An 18432-nucleotide genomic window follows, 5' to 3' on the forward strand; every position below is an offset into this window, starting at 1 on the left:
ATAGTCGTTTTTACAGGCACCCATGACCTTGTACTTGTGAATAGATGGTTCATCAAACAATTGTCTCATCTTCCTACATTTTATATATGCCAAAATTTTACCAACTCAATGCCATGCATTAAATGGTTGCGTAACCATAACGAATGTAGAAGATTCGATTCGACTTGTCAAAAGCCGACACCAACGCACACAGGCAATTAATATCAAACTGTGGCGTTAACGACAGAAACGGTACTTTGCTTACCGCGAGAATATTTCGAAATTTCAGGAGCATTGCCGACATTTGGAGCAATTCCATCAATCAACACAATGGTGCAGTCGAAGAAGCAGTCAAACGAATAAAATCAGGGAAAGTAACAGGACCTGACGACATTGTATCTAAGCTCTGGAAAGCAAAGAGCTGGCGCCCAACACTGTGGCTCAGTGAATTCTTCAATGGAGTTGTGGAGGAAAGTAGAAAATCATCAGACTGGCAAGAAAGTACCACAATTTCAATATGGAAAAAGAAAGCCCAGCAGAATGTTCAAGTTAACGTCCGATCCGCCATGCCATGTAAATTTTTGAACGCATTCTTGACAACCGTATTCGCGTAATCGTTCAAATAACCGCGAATTAAGCCTGGTTTGTCAAGAACTGCGGAACTGCTGACGCAATACACTTTGCGCGATTACTCGTGAGAAACATCACCATCTCTACATTGCATTTATGGATCTGGAGGCCGACTAGGGGGAAGAAGTTGCGTTGGACTAGAGGCGTAGCACACCTTGATGACATCCGAGATGAGGATATCCACGATCGATATGGGGTTTCACCGATCGTGGAAAAATTGCGAGAGGCGTCTTTGATGGTATTGTCACATAATTCGCGCTAAGCAGGATGCACTTGCCAAGATTTGTCTGAATATCGAAGTGTATGGTAAGCGACCAAAGAGCTGGTCAAAACAATGGATGGATGGGGATTTAAAACCCTCGTGATCGCTTGTGAACGGGACAAAGGCTAAAGAAAAAGAAGATATAGTAGCCATTCAAGTACTATATGACATGTATGCTTTGGTTCTAGTGTTTTGCAGACATTTCATCTTTTCTCCCATTTAATGTGCAATATTCCTAAATTTTCCATAAATTTTACATGTCATTTGAAAGCTAACATAATGAGGCAACTTTTTTCAACATTGCAGGTTTGCAAGTTTACAATAATTTATATTGAAATTTAGACGAAAAATCGATTTTGTTTTTTTTTTTTTAAAAAAACAACAGTTATATCTTCAAATTAACGACGAGTTTGGCAATGGAAAAAATATCCATTTGTAAGAAATTTTATTTGGTGTCCGAAAATGGTAATGGGTATTGGTATGGGATTAAATTATTAAGGGAGTGGGAAAGTGTTATTTTTTGAGAAGGTCAAACTTTTTGACACTATTCACGAAAAACGCTATGCCTCTGTAACGGTAAAAGATAGAGTGACTATTCTATGGACCAATTTTCCTCAAACAACTGGTACTATCATAAAAGGGACACCCTGTATACTTGATGACATCGTTCGACGAGTTATCTCGTTAAGTATAAGACTTCTTGGCAAAAACATACGAAACTGTGAGTGCAGTCAAGTATTTTCTTCTTTTTCTAGATTCGCAAAAATCTACAGATCACTGACCAACAAATAACTCCTTTTCTTGCGAAAATCGCTGTCTTTCTAATTCCGCTAACTATCAAATCAAAGCTCCTTCTACAACTGAAGATCCAACCAATAATTATAAAGGGAAAATAAGCGCAATTGCAACTTTCGTTACATCCTTAATGAAACGCTAAATATAAATAATAATAAACTGTACACTTTATTTCAAAGTTCTCAATAAACTATAAATAAAATATCTTTCAGATTTCAAAATATTAAGTGTGAAGGATAACTTTCCGAAAGCTAAATTAAACACATTTCGTTGCATAAACTGTCTTTAGAGAAAACTTTTATATTTTCTTATGTACGCGTCAACTTAAATGGACCACTGAATTCATTTTCCCCTGAAATAAACCTTTGAAAGATGATTATAATACAGCCACACATAGAGGCCTACTTACTATCTCAGAGAGCGAGGATGCTTTCTTTAAAAGCTTCTAAGAGAATATCACAGTAAATATAAAAATTCCACGAATGATGACAAATCAGATTTAAATCGTAATACTATAAGGTAAAAGGGTCATTTGCGGATGACCCAAATGAACATCACGAAATTCATCAGTGAAGGACAAAATGTAGAAACTGAAAATTGTTGCGACAATCCATTCTGATATTGAGCTCGCAACGTGGTAGTGCCAACCACCATCCGATGGGTACCTAAATACGTAAAAAAACGAGTAAACAAATTATAGTTTTAGATAAGGAAATCCTACCATTTGCGAGGATCTGTTCCTTTGAAGAGAATATGAGATATTACTCCAGTAACAGCTAAGAGAACAAACAAAACCGTACATGCAACAGACATGGCTATCCTTAAATGCGCCTTCAACTTCGTTCCGGCTATTGGTTGTAATATGTACGATATTAGGGACTGAAATCAAAGTAATCATCATAAATTTGCAAAACCACTTAGAAAGCGCACCATTGACCATGTTTACCTGCATCCAAAAATATAAGGTGCCAAAACCAAAGCAACAAAATGCCCCGAAAAAGTGCACAATCCGAACATTTGTTTCCTGGAAGTTTGCCACAAAACTAATGCCAACACACGAAGCTATGCCGAACCAAACGGATATTTTATTCAATTTGAGTAGTTGTTCCCCCAAATCTGGATGGTAGCCGAACAGTTCTAGGACTTGACGATATCGGACATAGATTGTGAGACCCACTAAAATTATTAAAAAACTATGAAACCCGCACCTACAACAAAAAAATTAAAATGCACACATAAAACGCTTCCCAAATTGATGAGTTGTCCAAATACACAACTTTCTGGAGAATATGTGGCAGCATCGCTAATGTAGGGTACAGCTGGAACGACGTGTCCTTCTAAAATAGCCGCAATATATCTATAAGTGAACAAAGTGCAAAATATGGAATATGTGACATTAGTGCTTATGAGAAAATACAATTTTGATATTGTGTAATCAGTGGAAGTGATTTGTTAGTACTTATGTATATATACCTCGCTATTTATACTTAGCATAAATAAAACTGGCGAAAAACTGGTTTCATATCCCATTAAAGTGGTTCATATCAATATATAAACCCCTGTGCAATCTCACACAAATAAATAAACTAGGAAAAGAAAAAGTGCAAAATTCAGACATTTTCACGAAAACAATTCCCAAAAAATATATCAAATGTAAATTGTGAAAAAAGCAATAGATTTTGTATAACGGAAATGAAGAAAAGAAATGAAATTTACACGAGGAAACGCCAATATTTCAATTGTCACCTCCTAGAATTGTTTATCGAATCTTCGTGAAGTGGAAAAATGAGAAACTATTGAGGCGATAGCCAGGCTGAAGAGTTGCTCAAACATAATAACAAGAGGTGGACATCTATGACTGGAAAAAAAATCGATCTCTTTGAACTAGGAAAAATGCCCGTAGAAATAACAAGTTGAAAGTTTTGCATCGTCTCATTTCAAATGATTTCATTTTCTAATTAAAATAACAATTATAACGTAAAGGATGTGCTATAAAAGATAATTCTCAACAATGTCATGGAACCAGATATGTTATTGGTATTCAAAGTAGGGTTTTCGTATCCCACTTCTTAAGGGATAAAAAAAATGCCGCCAGATAGACGCATGACCGTGTGATTGGCCGCCTTTCCACGCCCCAATGGTATCGAGCCTATATACGTAATTGGATGCTTTTCGTTTCACCACCAAGTGAATGCGGGGGTGAATTTAGTATAGCTTCAAGTGCCGCAGTCGGATTTTATTATGGATGTATACATCCAGTATATCCGATTTGGTGAAAGTCGCCAGGTCTTACCTATCGCATTCCTACAGCATCAGAGCAATCTGCAACTGTGGACTTCATGCAGAGTTGCATTCAAGTGGTCACATACTGTGTCCGCAAAGTTGCCGGTAATTATTACGGCTGGGTCATCCGCAAATGCTTGCCTGAAGACTTTTTTGTCCTCCAGGATTAGGGACATCCTCCACAGCAGAGCATCCATTATCCAGAGCCATAACAGTGGAGAGAGAACCCCTCCCTATAGGCAACCACTAAGACATCCTGCTTCAACAGTCTTCTGGTCGACCGATATGTGAATTTTTCTCCACTCTAGCATGTGCAGCATCCAAATGATTAGCAGCGGTTCGATTCCATGCTGTCTTGCCGCATCACAAATTGCCACGAATGAGGCATAATTGAAGGCTCCTTTTCTGTATACCTCCCGTTCTGTAAACATAAATAACCCAGTTTATGGTTTCGTTCTTTAACCAGAATCCGCTTCAGCTTTGAAGTTGCCTCAATAGAGTTAGTCTCTCCGCAAAAGCGTCTCCATGATGATTGTTTAGCCGATCTTATACTCTCTTTAGAGCCTTCTGTGCCTCTTTATAGTGATTCCAGCTAGCGTCTGAATCACGCTTCAGAGCACGATTGAGAAGCATCCTTGTCGTTCTCCTCTGTTTTGCCAAATCCGAGTTCCTGATATGACCATAATATCACTAGCTAAGATTGTACTTACTATTTGTTGAATTAAGTTTTATCTCTTACAATTGATTAATCTGCTATCCCCGGCCATCGAAGAAATCCGCATTTCAGAAAGAAGGGGACACAATCGCCAGGCTCTGAGAGTAATTTCGAAAAGCCAAAACCACACTCACGTTTAAAACGTTTGAAATTTTTTGGGACCTTAATTACCATTCCCTGGAAAACATCTCAAGTTCTTAGAATTTTCGGATAAATGAAAGTAGTAATTCAGCAGAAGCTACAAAAACCGCTAGAAGCGATAGTCGAAAGACTGTCAAACCCATCGGCTTTACTCCGCTAGGAGGCCTATACAACCAAAATGAATAATGGTCATCTTTGCTCAAGCGTATATCGTCGATATTCATGACTAGCTAGCACAACGATAAATTTCCTTTTTCCATGATGCACGCCACGGTGCAATTCACAGTATCGAAGCTGAAGCGCATTAAGATTACCAAACCTCGCAGCGACCACTAGTTATACACAACCAGAAGACAGCTCCTAAATCTACTATTGATCACGGTATTGTCGATCTGAAGTTTCATTACTAGTCAATTGCTGACATGAGCTGTCAGTCCTACACGGAAAACTTGTTACGGAACCACAAAAGGAGCCCCGAACTGGATTTACTACACAAGGACGAACCCGGCAACGAAAACGGAATAACGATTTGCTCATTTTCTCATGGAACGTGCGCTCCCTTTACAGATCGAATGCCGTCATGCTATTATCGCCTTTGAAAACTTAAGCGAACTCTGCGCTTGGGAGGCAAATTAAGAAATATAAGCTGGATTAACGTTCACGCCCCTAAAAAGGAAACTGCAGAGTCGCAGGATACCTTCCACGAGGCAGTAGAACGAACCCTCGAAGCCTGTTCCAAGTATGATATCAAAATCGAACTTGAGGATTTTAAAAGTCAAGTAGGGAGGGAGCCTGTATTTAGGCGATACGCTGGCTCTCATAGCTTCATAAGGACACTAATGATAATGAACTGCGGATTATTCAATTAGTAGTGTCACACGAAATGGTTGTCGGAAGTACCTGGTTTGCGCGGAAAGCGGTCGACAAACAAACGTGGGTCTTTTCAGACGGGACCACAACCAACCAAATTGACCATGTGTTGATTCAGCGCCGCCACTTTTCAGTCTTGATGATGATGTCAAAACATATAGGGGCATAGTGCTCCGGGGCCGAACACACTTAGAATTCCCTCCGTAACACGCACCAGGCGTGCAAGTTTAGCCAACCAGTCAGCAGCCTGAAGCCTTATACACCTCGATGCTTACTGAAAAACTGTTAAAATATGGCCATCAGTTGCACCATTTTTTCATCGACTTTATGGCCGCCTATGATAGCATAGCCAGGGTAAAACTGTTTACGGCCACGAGAAAATTCGGTATCCAGACGAAATTGATAAGACTGGCTAGGCTGACTCTGACCAAGGTGCGAGCCCAGAAAAAAGCATCACTCTCGAGACCATTCGACATCAACAACGGTCTAAAACAAGTGGATGCCTCTTTTACCCGGCCCTGGAAAAAGTGGTCCGTGATGCTGAAGTAAATCCTCTTTAAGTCCACCTAACTTCATTCAAATCGAGCAGGCGGCGCGAGATATCGGGCCGCACATCAATTAAAGGAAGACAAAATGTGTGGTGGCAACGTCAGCACCGAAGACGAATCAACCAACATCAAACCGCACTGGTCAAACAAGGATAATAAAGATATGAAACTACAACTTTGCGACCGTTGATAACTTCTCCTATCTAGGATCGAAAATCATAACCGATAACAGCTCCGCACACGGCTGTTGGCAGCCAACAGAGCCTATTTCAGCTTACAAAAACTATTCCGCTCGAAACGTCTCATCATGGGATCATAGCTCTTACTGTAGAAGACAATAATCTTGTCAGTCTTCATGTATTCCTCAGAGATTTGGATTCTTAGAGAATTGCAAACTCTTGGCCGCGTTCGAGAGAAGAATCCTCCGAAGAATTTTCGGCCACACACGTGAGGATGGATGATTCCGTAGACTACATAACGACGAAATATATGAGCGATATCATGACTGTCTGTCTGGTTGTGGGTGAAATTCAGCTCAATAGGTTGCGGTGGGCGAGTTACTTAGTCCGTATGGATGAGGATGATCCAACGCGGAAAGTCTATAAGGGTAATATCTATGGTAGAAACACAGGCGAGGCAGACCCTGCCCAAGCGATGGCGTAGGCCAGGACGCCAGACAGCTTTTAGGAATATTAAATTCGTGGACCTCGGCGCAAAACCGGGATGTCTGGAGTCCCTTATTAAGGCGGGCCTAGACTGGATTCCGGTTGTTGCGCCGTTGATGATGATGAAATCATCTTAGTGTTAATATTTGATGTTGATGAAAAATCATCATATGTACGGTTAGGATAATGAAAGGTGATGTTTGTGATATTAGTTTTTAATAGCAGATCAGCTGAGCGGAATTTTGCAAATGTCTTACGTCCATTATAGTTAAGGCTATTAGGTTTCTACCATCCTGATCTGATAGCTCCAGTTTGAGCGAAAATCAGAGCCCTGAGCAAAAGTCGAATCAAGTTCAGTATGGTTCACAGGGTATATTTCCATTCCATTGTGCTTGAACGGAGTGTCGCTGATAGCTTGATTTTCAGAACCAAACATTGCCATCCACACGAATGCAAGTACGTTAGTGTGTTCTGAGAAGGTAAGCATGACAGACATGCTTTGCTGAGGTAACTCAATGCATCGAGCTTCTTTTTATCCCTATGGTCAAACATACAGATGGGTCGCAAGCACTTGCGGCAGACTTCCTTTGATTTGTGCCGAAACAACGACCGCGGACTTGAGATTGGAATGGAGAAGCTTACCTAACCACATAAGAGGCCCTAACATCAGTGTTGACCTGTAGTTTATTGCCGATGATGTGTATGGATAAGCTTCTCCAATACAGTCACAAGTTGAGGACCATTGAGTGTTGATACTGCCTATTAGATATACTGTGGGATAGTGTTTGGTTTGGTTTGTATGAATTTGCAAGCTCTTGCAACCGATCCAATTGAGTGTCGGCTTTTGGCACAAGTAAAAGGGAATTTGCTTGCCCGTTCAGAGAAAACCTAACCCACTTGCAAACATGTGGATGGCAATGATGTTTGGCTTTCAAAATCAAGCCAAACGTTTATGGACGTTTGGAGATTGCGGCAAGCGCCAAGCGTGTGGAATAATGATTGTAGAACGCAGTAACTGACGAATAGACTGTAGAGCAGGATAAAATCGTTCTCAACAACCGCCACGCGGATTTATTCCAAGCGGTCTAACATTTCTATCGGAGAAAAAGCTACAAAAGAAATAAAATGTGTCATTTCGCGAATTAGTCTGAAGGAGGCCTAAATTTCAACTAATCACAAACATTTACTGGCAAGACATGAGAAACAAATATTTTATGATAATTCTAGAAGTAAAATGGAGGCTCACTGATGGCCAAAAACTGTTGCACTCTGATCATACTCAAATCTCTACGGGTCAAGTCATGTTTGGTGTACGGTAGAATCAGCCAAAAATGTAATTTCGGGCTGAAATCAGTAAAAACAAGTACTGGGAACTTAAAATCTGAATAATCACGTCGCCCAAAAGTAAGATTACCGTAAAAACTCCATCCAAACACTGAAAATTGCTGTCTTCGAAAAATGCATTGGAAAGTTTCGGAACTCCATGGAAGGAAAAACAGTTTAGACGCAATTGGGAACGATGCGCAACTTAGAATCGTTGCTTGCATTACCACTTTTGTTAAAATTAGGCAACATCAGAGAATAGGCTTGACCCGGCATGAACTGTAGATAACGAATTTTTGGTAGCGCAAAGTTGCATAACTTAACACATCGAAATGCGTTCTGCAGCCCAAACTTCAATGTGGATTCGGCCTTCGGCGACCAAAATTAACCTACAATTCCGCTGTTGCACATTTATTTCAATGCAAACATGCCCTCACAAGATTCCGTGCGAAAACACTCGGGGAATACCCCCTGTGAAAAGGCAACTCCCGACAAGAGCAATGATTCATCCAGAGAGATTCGCAAGAAACTTGCTTAAGAAGCAAAATTCTTTGAAGATTTTATCTCAAAAATTTCCGGAACGTTACTAATAAGTGTTTTCTTTTTTGCACAGAATTGCGCGGCTTTAGGTTAACAAGTGTATTTAATTAAAATTGACTTACGTGCAAATGAATGTTATTTGGAACAGCAAGAACACAGTTACTGGCAATAAATACACTCTCGACATATTGCAATTTGCGATATTTGCACAGGCGGCGGCAAAACCCACTCGCGTACACCAAGTTGCAAGGGAAGCGAAATGCAGCTTTGACGTTTTTTACAATCAGAGTGTGTTGACATTAGGGACGCGACGTAGTAGAGTCCAATTTCTCATTGGACAAATTTGGTATTGGTTTGGACATTCGATGGAGCAATCAAACGACTGAAGGAAATTTTAAACTGGGAAGTTTTTCAAGAGGCGCCAAGATGCTTAACCGTATTTGACCGTTAACTTTTAACAAAGTCATTACTTGTAAAAAGCAAGTTAACTTGTATGGAAAGTGATAAGACAATCTAATTTTGCTGGCGAACGGTTTTTTGTTATATTTAATGTTTAGTATTAAGAACCATGTAATATTCCTTTTTATATTGGGTTGGGGAAAAGGTAATGTCGTATTTGTGATCGAATTTTAACGCTTTTTTTTAATACATTTAGAATTATTCGATTTAAGTCAAATATGCGCTGTTTTGTTCGCAAACTTGTTGCCATTTAGAAAGCAACTCCATTATCCCCGTCTTATAACCCCCCCCCCCCCCTCCCCCCTTTTTTGCAAAAAAACTCAGCCAGTTTTCGCAAGCCTCTTTTGAGGCCAACTTAGAGTAGCACCAAGAGCGTTTTTGCATGGACCGGAAGAGATGGTAATCACTTGGTGCCAGGTCCGGACTATACGGTGGATGCGATAGCATATCCCATTCGAGCTCCCGTAGCTTCTGGCGGGTCATCAAAGATGTGTGAGGTCGAGCGTTGTCCTGGTGGAACAAACACCATTCCTATTGACCAATCCTGGCCGTTTCTGGTCAATCGCCTGTTCAAACGGTCGAGTTGCTCACAGTAGAGAACCGAATTGCGGGTCTGGCCATAGTTGAGCAGCTCATAGTGGATGACTCCCTTCCAATCCCACCAAACACACAGCAAAACCTTCCTCGCCGTCAATCCGGGCTTGACGATGGTTTGGGCTCGCCGCGCTTCGACCACGATCTTTTTCACTTAAGATTTTCATACGTGATCCACTTTTCATCACCAGTCACCATCGGCTTCAAAAATGAGTCGAATTCGTTCCGTTTGAGCAGTGCATCACAGGCGTTGATTCGGTCCAAGAGATTTTTTGCGTCAACTCGTGTGGCACCCAAACATCCAGCTTTTTTTGGAATTCAATCTTCTGAAAATGGTTCCAAACGGTTTTATGGTCCTTACCCAGTTCCTGGCCAATCGAGCGAATGCTCGCATGCCGGTCCACTTGGATGATTTCGACGATTTTATCGGTTTCTACGGTGATTGGCCTACCAGTACAGGGTGTATTTTCGACATCCACTACACTAGAACGAAATCGATCGAACCAACGCTGTGCTGTGGGAATCGTTATAGTATTGGACCCATAAACTTCACAAATTGTTTTGGCCGCCTTCGTTGCATTTTTACTTCTCAGGTAGTAAAACTGTAAAATATGCCGAATTTCTTCCTTGGTGGACCCCATTTTTGACGCGCTATAACTTGAGATTGAAACGTACGATCATAAAACTGTCAAAGAGACACCTGTAGCCCAGATTGTCGTCTTCAAATCGCAGTATATTGACAAAATACGACATTACTTTTTCCTCAATCTAATATTAAGCGCTTCTACCTTATACTAGTAGTGTAGTTTAGGTGAATCACGCGCCCACCTGGCAGCTGGGTCCGAGGTCGAAATTATGCGAAAAACGGTGATCGCAGTGAAAATTATCCGGGTCAGAGGTGAAAATTATGCGAGCCCTGCCATTATCAATAGTTTTCATTGAAATTTCTGCTTCGAGCCCGGAGTTTTCTTGGGGAAATCCCCTGTTGTCAGGCATGCCGGCAGCAATCACTAAATTCATTGTTCGTGTTCTCTTTGGGAACTGTGCCAAAGACCATTGCAAGCCTATTTGGAAAAGGAAGTAGGTAAAGCTAATATCCTTAAAAAGTCTTAGAATTACCGAGGGCTTTCGAGAACTAGGTGAATTTCATGCGTTCTTAAAAATATTCACTACAACTGACATTGACCCAAGGGAGATCACCAATTAATGGTCGCTTGCCTTCGCTTGTTTGTTGCGTTCAAGTCTCAATGACAGGACCCTTTTCCAATGTCTGATAAGATATAAATAAATATAGGTATGAGAAGGATAAGAAAGTAGATAGCTTATTCTATGCTTAAAACTAGGATGCTCATCCTGCCGAGACAAAGAGGGAAATCTGATTTCCGACAGAATGAGCATATTAGAGCGATGGGTTGAGTACTTTGATGAGCTACTGAACAACCAGAACATCGGCGAGTTGGAGGTCCCGCCAACTGAAGACGACGGACAAATACTGCCACCACCATGTTTAGGAGAAACAGTCCGTGCAATTCATCGGCTAAAAAAACATAAGTCGCCAGGAGCCGATGGAATTACAGCCGAATTGGTTAAATATGGAGGCGACCAGTTACACCAAGTGGTTCATCAACTTGTGCTCAAGGTATGGGACAGCGAATCAATGCCTGACGATTGGCAACGAGGCATTATCTGTCTCATACATAAAAAGGGAGATATCACAGTGCAGCAATTATAGAGGTATCACGTTGCTGAGTACCATCTATAAGATATTCTCCACTATCTTGCTAGGCCGGATAGCCCCATACGCCCAGAACATCATTGGCCCATACCAAAGAGGCTTCACTACAGGCAAATCAGCAATAGCTCAGATTTTCTCTGTGCGGCAAGCGATGGAAAAACTGTTGGAATATGGACAACAGTTGCACCATCTGTTCATCGACTTTAAAGCCGCCTATGATAGCATAGCCAGGGTAAAACTGTACACGGCCATGGGAGAATTCGGTATCCCGACGAAATTAATAAGACTGACTAGGCTGACCCTGACCAATGTGCGAGGCCAGATAAAAGCAGCAGGATCACTCTCAAGACCATTCGACATCAACAACGGTCTACGACAAGGGGATGCGCTATCATGCGTCCTCTTTAACCTGGCCCTCGAGAAAGTGATCCGTGATGCTGAGGTAAATGCAAGAGGTACGATCCTCTTCAAGTCCACCCAACTACTGGCCTATGCTGACGATATCGACATCATGGGAAGAACCACCCGAGACGTACAAACTGCCTTCATCCAGATCGAGCAGGCAGCGCGAGATCTTGGGCTGCACATCAATGAAGGCAAGACAAAATATATGGTGGCAACGTCAGCACCGAAGACGAATCAACCAACAACATCAAACCGCACTGGTCAAACACAAACACGAAGAAGAATAAGGATAGGAGAATACAACTGTGAGACCGTTGACAATTTCTCCTATCTAGGGTCGAAAATCACAACCGATAACAACTACGATGATGAAATCCGCGCACGGTTGTTGTCAGCCAACAGAGCCTATTTCAGCTTACAAAGACGGTTCCGCTCGAAACGTCTCACCATAGGGTCAAAGCTCTTACTGTATAAGACTATGATCTTGCCAGTCCTCATGTATTCCTCGGAAACTTGGGTTCTTAGCAAGAAAAATTGCGAACTCTTGGCCGCGTTCGAGAGAAGAATCCTCCGAAGAATTTTTGGCCCCCTACATGAGGATGGACGATTCCGTAGCCTACACAATAACGAAATCTATGAGCGATACCATTACCGTCCGGTTGTGGATAAAATCCGGCTCAATAGGTTACGGTGGGCGGGTCACTTAATCCGTATGGATGAGGATGATTCCACCCGGAAAGTCTATAAGGACAATATCTATGGTAGAAAAAGAAGACAAGGCAAACCCTGCCTAAGATGGTGCGATGGCGTAGGTCAGGACGCCAGACAGGGATATCGAATTGGTGGACCTCGGCGCAAAACCGGGATATCTGGAGTTCCTTATTAAGGCAGGCCTAGACCGGATACGGGTTGTTACGCCGTTGATGATGATGAAAACTAGGAAGACAAAAAGAGTGGCAGATTCAACCCTTAAGGCATCTACATATGTACCTAGAAATAGGGGAGAGAAAGCAAATATTGAACTCCGCATAAAAATCTTTGGAAATGCTTGCACTAGGTGTGTTTCATGACGCGTTACGGAAGACAATATCGGAAAAGCTGGTGCAGTCCCCCAGATTACTACATAGTTCAATCATGCAGCCTGAACGATAGGTAAAGGTGAACAGCAAAAAGAAGACAAGAGGAAAAAGGAAAATTCGCTCGGAAATGATGATTATTCCCAATTATGACCTATGCCGGTATCAGAAAGTAAAAGCAGACGTGAATTTAACGAATTTGGGTGATAATGTAAGCCGGATCAGATGGACACAGAAAGGTGATCGGATGGCGGAATTAAACAAACGTAGTAATGGGTGGTTTTTGCGGCAAGATGGAAGAGAAAACTGAACTTAGAGGTAAAAAGCAGAAGCAGAAAAGCAGATCAGATGTAAGGACCTAGATGAGGTTACTTCGCGACAAAACACGTGTATGACATTGAGGGTTCAGTTCAATATTAGCGGTATAGGACAGATTACCATAAAAAGGATGGGACAGTCATAAGAGGTAAACAGGCGGCTTTTATTAGTTTACCCCTGGAAACAGATATCAAATTGATTACCGGGTGTAAAGATAAGGATAGGAAGGGTCATGCGCAAACTCAGGGGACAATACTGGGTAAGATATTTGTCTGATAACGCCACGATGTACGGATGTGAAAGATAAGCCATACAAGATATAGTGACGTTCCAGGGAGTCGGTTTTTTTTGGGCAAAAATCAACTACGATCCTCCTATTATTCATCATAATAATAATCGTTGGCGCAACAATCCGTTTGGATAAGGACCTAGAAATGTGTTAAAGCACTTCATTCAAGACCGTAACGGTACCCTATAGGAGGCAATGTAGTCAGCACTGCGTTCACCCGAGGGTTTTACCCTGATTTGACTGAGGTACTCATTCACAGCTGAGTCGATTGGTATCCGACGTCAATTCACGGTACAAATCCCATTGTCACGAGTGAGATTTGAACCGCGACGCTTCCGTACGATAGCCTAGTGCTCTAACGACTGAGCTATCCGGACGACCCTCCTATTGTTACAATCGTTCAATATGAGATTAAAAAACTAAGTTAGCCTTAGTTTGTATGAACGAAAATTACTTCACGCTCCGCGACGAATACTATACAAACCAAAAAGGAGTTGCAATAGATAAGTATTGTTAAGGAGAATGAGGAAATGCCGATGATATGGCTTAGGTATGTAGATGATATATTTGCGGTTTTGGAATAAGAAATAGTTGATGAAATTTTAGCCATTATCAATAAAGTGTGCCCCAACATAACATTCACTCCCGAAAGAGAACGTTGCGGTAGCATTCCGTTTGTAGATCTCAAAATATCGAAGGCGGACGGGTAACAATAATTCGAAATATATAGAAAACCAACCACTACGCAAAGAACGATTTCAGTAACATCGAACTACACATATGCACAAAAAATAGCAGTCTATAATTGTATGATTCATAGATTGATCAAGTAGAGATTAACAACTAAGGGATTCCAGAACGAAAAATTATATATCATCGAGATGTCCGTCAAAAACAAAAATCAACCTAAAAGAATTAAACGATTGATCAAATGAAAACATGAGACGGATAAGCTTACCAATATCCGATAGGTTCTACCGGCTTAAAACCTAGCTAAGGTGGTTCAATATTCAAGTAGAGCAAGGAAGCAACCCTAAAACAAAGATTAGGGAGCAAAAAAAAACACTCTAACAACAGCCCAGTCAATCGGTATCTACCGGATTACATACAATGCCTGGGAGAAAGTGTATATTGGACAAACGAAGCGACTTGTGTCCACACGGTTTAATGAAAACATGAGAAAGGCATCAACGGCGAGCTGCGGTAGCAGTCCATATAGTCAACAAAAAACAGCGTGGATATCAGCAATCTGGAGCAGCTACGACACAGAAGAAAAAACACACTCGACGTCTAATAATATGAGATGTTAGACAGACTACCAGGTCATACGAGTATTTCTCGAAATTGGAAACGGGAGAAGCGAGAACCAACGGTGCACTGGTAATAAGAAGGCTAAGATGGTTGGCTTGTCTACCATACCTCTTCCAAAGAGGAGACAATCCTGGCGGCGTTAGAAGAAGGCCACGGCCCAAAGGGAACAGCAATGGAAATGGCAAATCAAACAGGTGGCGGAACCAGAGCCTTGAAATAATCTCGTTTGAGAGGGAGGAATCTTTGCCCAAGGGCAAGGAGAAGCCAGAGCGCCAAGACCTGGAGGGAGAATGCTGGCATCTTCGATGTTTGCTTCGGAAAAGCAAACGGAATTGGTACTAGCTGCTGTGCCTTGATCGCTGCTTACAAGATTGTAGTGAATATGACCATCATTAGCGGCGTAATAACTAGTATCCGGTTTAGGCCTGTCTTAGTAAAGAGTTCTAGATATCCGGGTTTTGCGTCAAGGTCTAGCAAGTCGATATCCTTAAAAGCCATCTGGCTTACAACATCGCTCCATCGGAGGTAGGGACCCGTCTACCGCAACCCATTGAAACGGATTTTATCTACAACCAGACGATTGTGTTATCGCTTATAAATTTATCGCAGATTCAATCGTCAGGCATTGATTCGTCCTGTCCTGTCCTGTCCCTGGCCTTGCGCATAAGTTGGTGAACTGCTTGGTGTAGTTGGTCGCCTTCATATTTAACCAGTTCATCGCCTATTAATTCATCGGCAATTGCACGGACTGCTTCGTCCTTTGATGGTGGTGTCTGAATTTGCGTCTTCAGTTGGCAGAATTCAAACTTACCTATTTTTTGATTGCTAAGCAGTTCATCAAAGTACTCAACCCATCGCTGCAATATGCCCATAGGGAAATCCGATTTCCCCCTTTATCTCGACACGATTAACATCAAGGTGTATGAAGCTTCATTCTACTGACTTGTTGGTAAAACTTGTGGCGCGCAAGCAGGCGCTGCTGTGGTAACTCCTTATACTTCTCGAGTTCACATACCTGTTGGTTCCCCAAGCCTTCTTTTTCTGCTCTTCCGCTCAACGGGGTTTATGATAGGCCTCTCGGCGTGAGATTGCAACATTGCCCAGTATGCAACATTCGTTCGTTCCGTTGTCGACGCTCCATCTCCAGGACCTCTCTTACCAAGGACTCTGTTCTGGATGGCTTCAGTGTTCACTCTCATCGATTGTCAGAAGAGATTCGAGGTGTTGTTATTCAAGCTTATATTTATATTTTATCATCATCATCAATGGCGTTACAATTGATGTCCAATCTAGGCCTGACTTAATAAAGAACTCCAAACATCCCGGCTATACACCATCGCTACATTTAAGGCACAATACTAGTACTATCTTTGTACTTCATACCTTGAAGCAATATTCAAGAATGTGGTACGAACAAGTTGAAAAGTGTTAAGGAGGGTTGCTCGAAGTCAAAGCCAGAGGAGGTAAGTAAACCAGATATTCTAGAAGCGTGATTTTATACATTCAGACAGTGTTTGCCAAAAAGGAGCTTATCATCGAAAGTTACACTGACGTCTTGGACTATGGGTGGCAGCCAAAAGAGTTGAAAAATAGAGTAGGGGAGGGTTTGAGAGAGTAGAACATCGAATAGCATTTGCTGAGTTTAGTGCCAACTCATTAATAGAGCAGTAGCGAACCAATGTATAGAGAAGACATTGTGGTACACCAGAGGAAGTTGAAAAGGAACGGTATAAGCAACCATCAAAAGAAACACGGTAGAAAGGGTTAGGTAAGAGAGAGGGGCAAGCCATGTAATGAGTTACAGGGGAATATTGAATGAAGCGCGTTTGGACAAAAGTACTGTATGAGTAGAACTTTCGGCGGAAGGTGAGGACGGCTAGTAATCCCGGCGAAAACCCCAACAGATTCTACAAACATAAAGGTTGATCAAATGAATCTGAATCATGCCAAAGACTTTTCCTGTCTACTATTACAGCTAGAAAAGTAGCAGGAACGCTTTATATATCAAAAAATCAAAAAATGACTGACGGTTTCGTCCAGGGCAGAGGCAACTCATCAGACGCTGCCTCACCTCTGCCCTGGGAACAGCGTGACCGAAAGTGCCAACAGGTGGAAAAACGCTGTTCCTGTGAGGAACTGGAAAGCGAGAGAGAGAGACTTCTAGGTCCTGCTGAGTCGCTAATTGATACCTTTACTTTTAGGAACCCTTGAGTTGAGTCTGTACAAACTCTTTTCGGAATACACCATCCAGGAGAGCAGGTGGCCGAAGTGGGAGGGAGGTTTGGCGGTTTCTATAAAACCTTTCAACAAGAAGGTGTTGCAAGGAGAATGGGGACACTGTGAATGTGGTTGTTAACCATGAAAAAGCGAGAGCTGCAATATTTTCCTTAGAGAAAGATGACTATTAACATCCAAAGAACTTGAGGCAGATCAGTTTGACATTATTCTTCCTGCAATGTTTGGAGAGACTGATTGAGGGTCCCATTTGTTGGAAAGATGAGTACACGATGAGGGTATCCATGGAGATTGAAGGGATGATTGAATGTGCGCCCTTCCGAAAATTTGTTGACGCTTCCGAAGTGCGTGGTGTCAATGAAAATTGAATTAAGTGAATTATGCTGTGCTCTAAAGTGGAAGCAACGAAAGGCTGCCCCAAGGATATGTGCTATAGCCACTTCTGTGGAGTATATTGACCGACACATTTGTATGCGAACTGGCAAATTGCGAATATGCGCCCAAGTTTATGTTGATATCGTGGCTTTGCTACCTGTTGGTCGAGATCCCGGAACAGTGTGTAGAAATATGCAACGCGCCGTTCATTTGATTGACAGTTAGTGTCTCAGGCATGGACTTTCAGTAAATGTAAGTAACACTACAATGGTATTATTTACAAAAAGAAGGAAACTAAATGGGCTTTCCTTCCATAGATGAGGGGTGCAACCATTCAACTCTACGAAGAAGTGAAATATCTAGGAGAGAGCTAAATACGAAACGAGCTCTCACAGCCAGTTAACGGAACAGGAGTCTACGTCTCGAGTAGAAACGAGAATTGCGCTTTTCCCTTGGGACAATATGCAATGATATTTCAGACTGAAATATATGCGATCCTAAAGGCGGCAGCCTAGGTGATTGACCTCAAAAATTGTTCAGGAATGTAGAAACCGATGAAACTCTAATAAACTAGACTCAATACGATGAAAGTTCTCTGCGAACTTGGGCACTGTGGTGTGCAGGGGAAATGAAATCTTGGATGTTTTAGCAAAAGAGGATCCAATTTCCCCCATGTCGAGACCGAGACCAGCAATTGGAGTGTCAGTAACATTGGCTATAGTTGTTTTAAAAATATGGGAACAATGCTGCTAGACACATCAAACTGTTCCTGTCAGACCCTAACAAACATACAGCAAAGTTTATCCTGTCAAGAAGCAGGAAAATTTGCAGAAGTATTGTGAGCATTCTCACTGGCCATTATTCACTAGCTATGTCTAGCTAGT

The 18432-nt window shown here is 41.8% G+C and overlaps 1 protein-coding gene across 3 annotated transcripts; it reads right to left on the bottom strand.

The window, feature by feature from the left end:
• Nucleotides 1-1813: 1813 nt before the first annotated feature.
• Nucleotides 1814-9053, bottom strand: LOC119657964 (DNA damage-regulated autophagy modulator protein 1). Of its 3 annotated transcripts, none has more exons than XR_005250187.1 (6): nucleotides 8874-9052; nucleotides 2902-3023; nucleotides 2613-2842; nucleotides 2388-2545; nucleotides 2076-2331; nucleotides 1814-2018 (listed from the first exon to the last, which is right to left on the bottom strand). XR_005250187.1 is itself a non-coding variant. In XM_038065168.1 (5 exons), the coding sequence occupies exons 1-5, from the start codon at nucleotides 8936-8938 to the stop codon at nucleotides 2166-2168; spliced, it is 741 nt and encodes a 246-aa protein (XP_037921096.1). In that variant the 5' UTR covers nucleotides 8939-9053; the 3' UTR covers nucleotides 1814-2165. The 3 variants fall into 3 exon arrangements, 1 of the variants encoding a protein (XP_037921096.1); XR_005250186.1 differs by having other exon boundaries at nucleotides 1814-2029; XM_038065168.1 differs by having other exon boundaries at nucleotides 1814-2331; nucleotides 8874-9053.
• Nucleotides 9054-18432: the final 9379 nt, after the last annotated feature.

The sequence above is a fragment of the Hermetia illucens genome, chromosome 5, assembly GCF_905115235.1.
Source record: "Hermetia illucens chromosome 5, iHerIll2.2.curated.20191125, whole genome shotgun sequence".
Lineage (NCBI taxonomy): Eukaryota > Metazoa > Arthropoda > Insecta > Diptera > Stratiomyidae > Hermetia > Hermetia illucens.

What these genes read in the sequence shown, in the direction of transcription:
- LOC119657964 (XM_038065168.1), bottom strand. Translation starts at nt 8,938, where the DNA reads ATGTCGAGAGTGTATTTATTGCCAGTAACTGTGTTCTTGCTGTTCCAA. An exon ending in CAAATAACATTCATTTGCAC is followed by an intron (nt 3,024 to 8,873) that starts GTAAGTCAATTT and finishes GTTCACTTATAG; the next exon opens with ATATATTGCGGCTATTTTAG. An exon ending in GGAACAGATCCTCGCAAATG is followed by an intron (nt 2,332 to 2,387) that starts GTAGGATTTCCT and finishes TTACGTATTTAG; the next exon opens with GTACCCATCGGATGGTGGTT.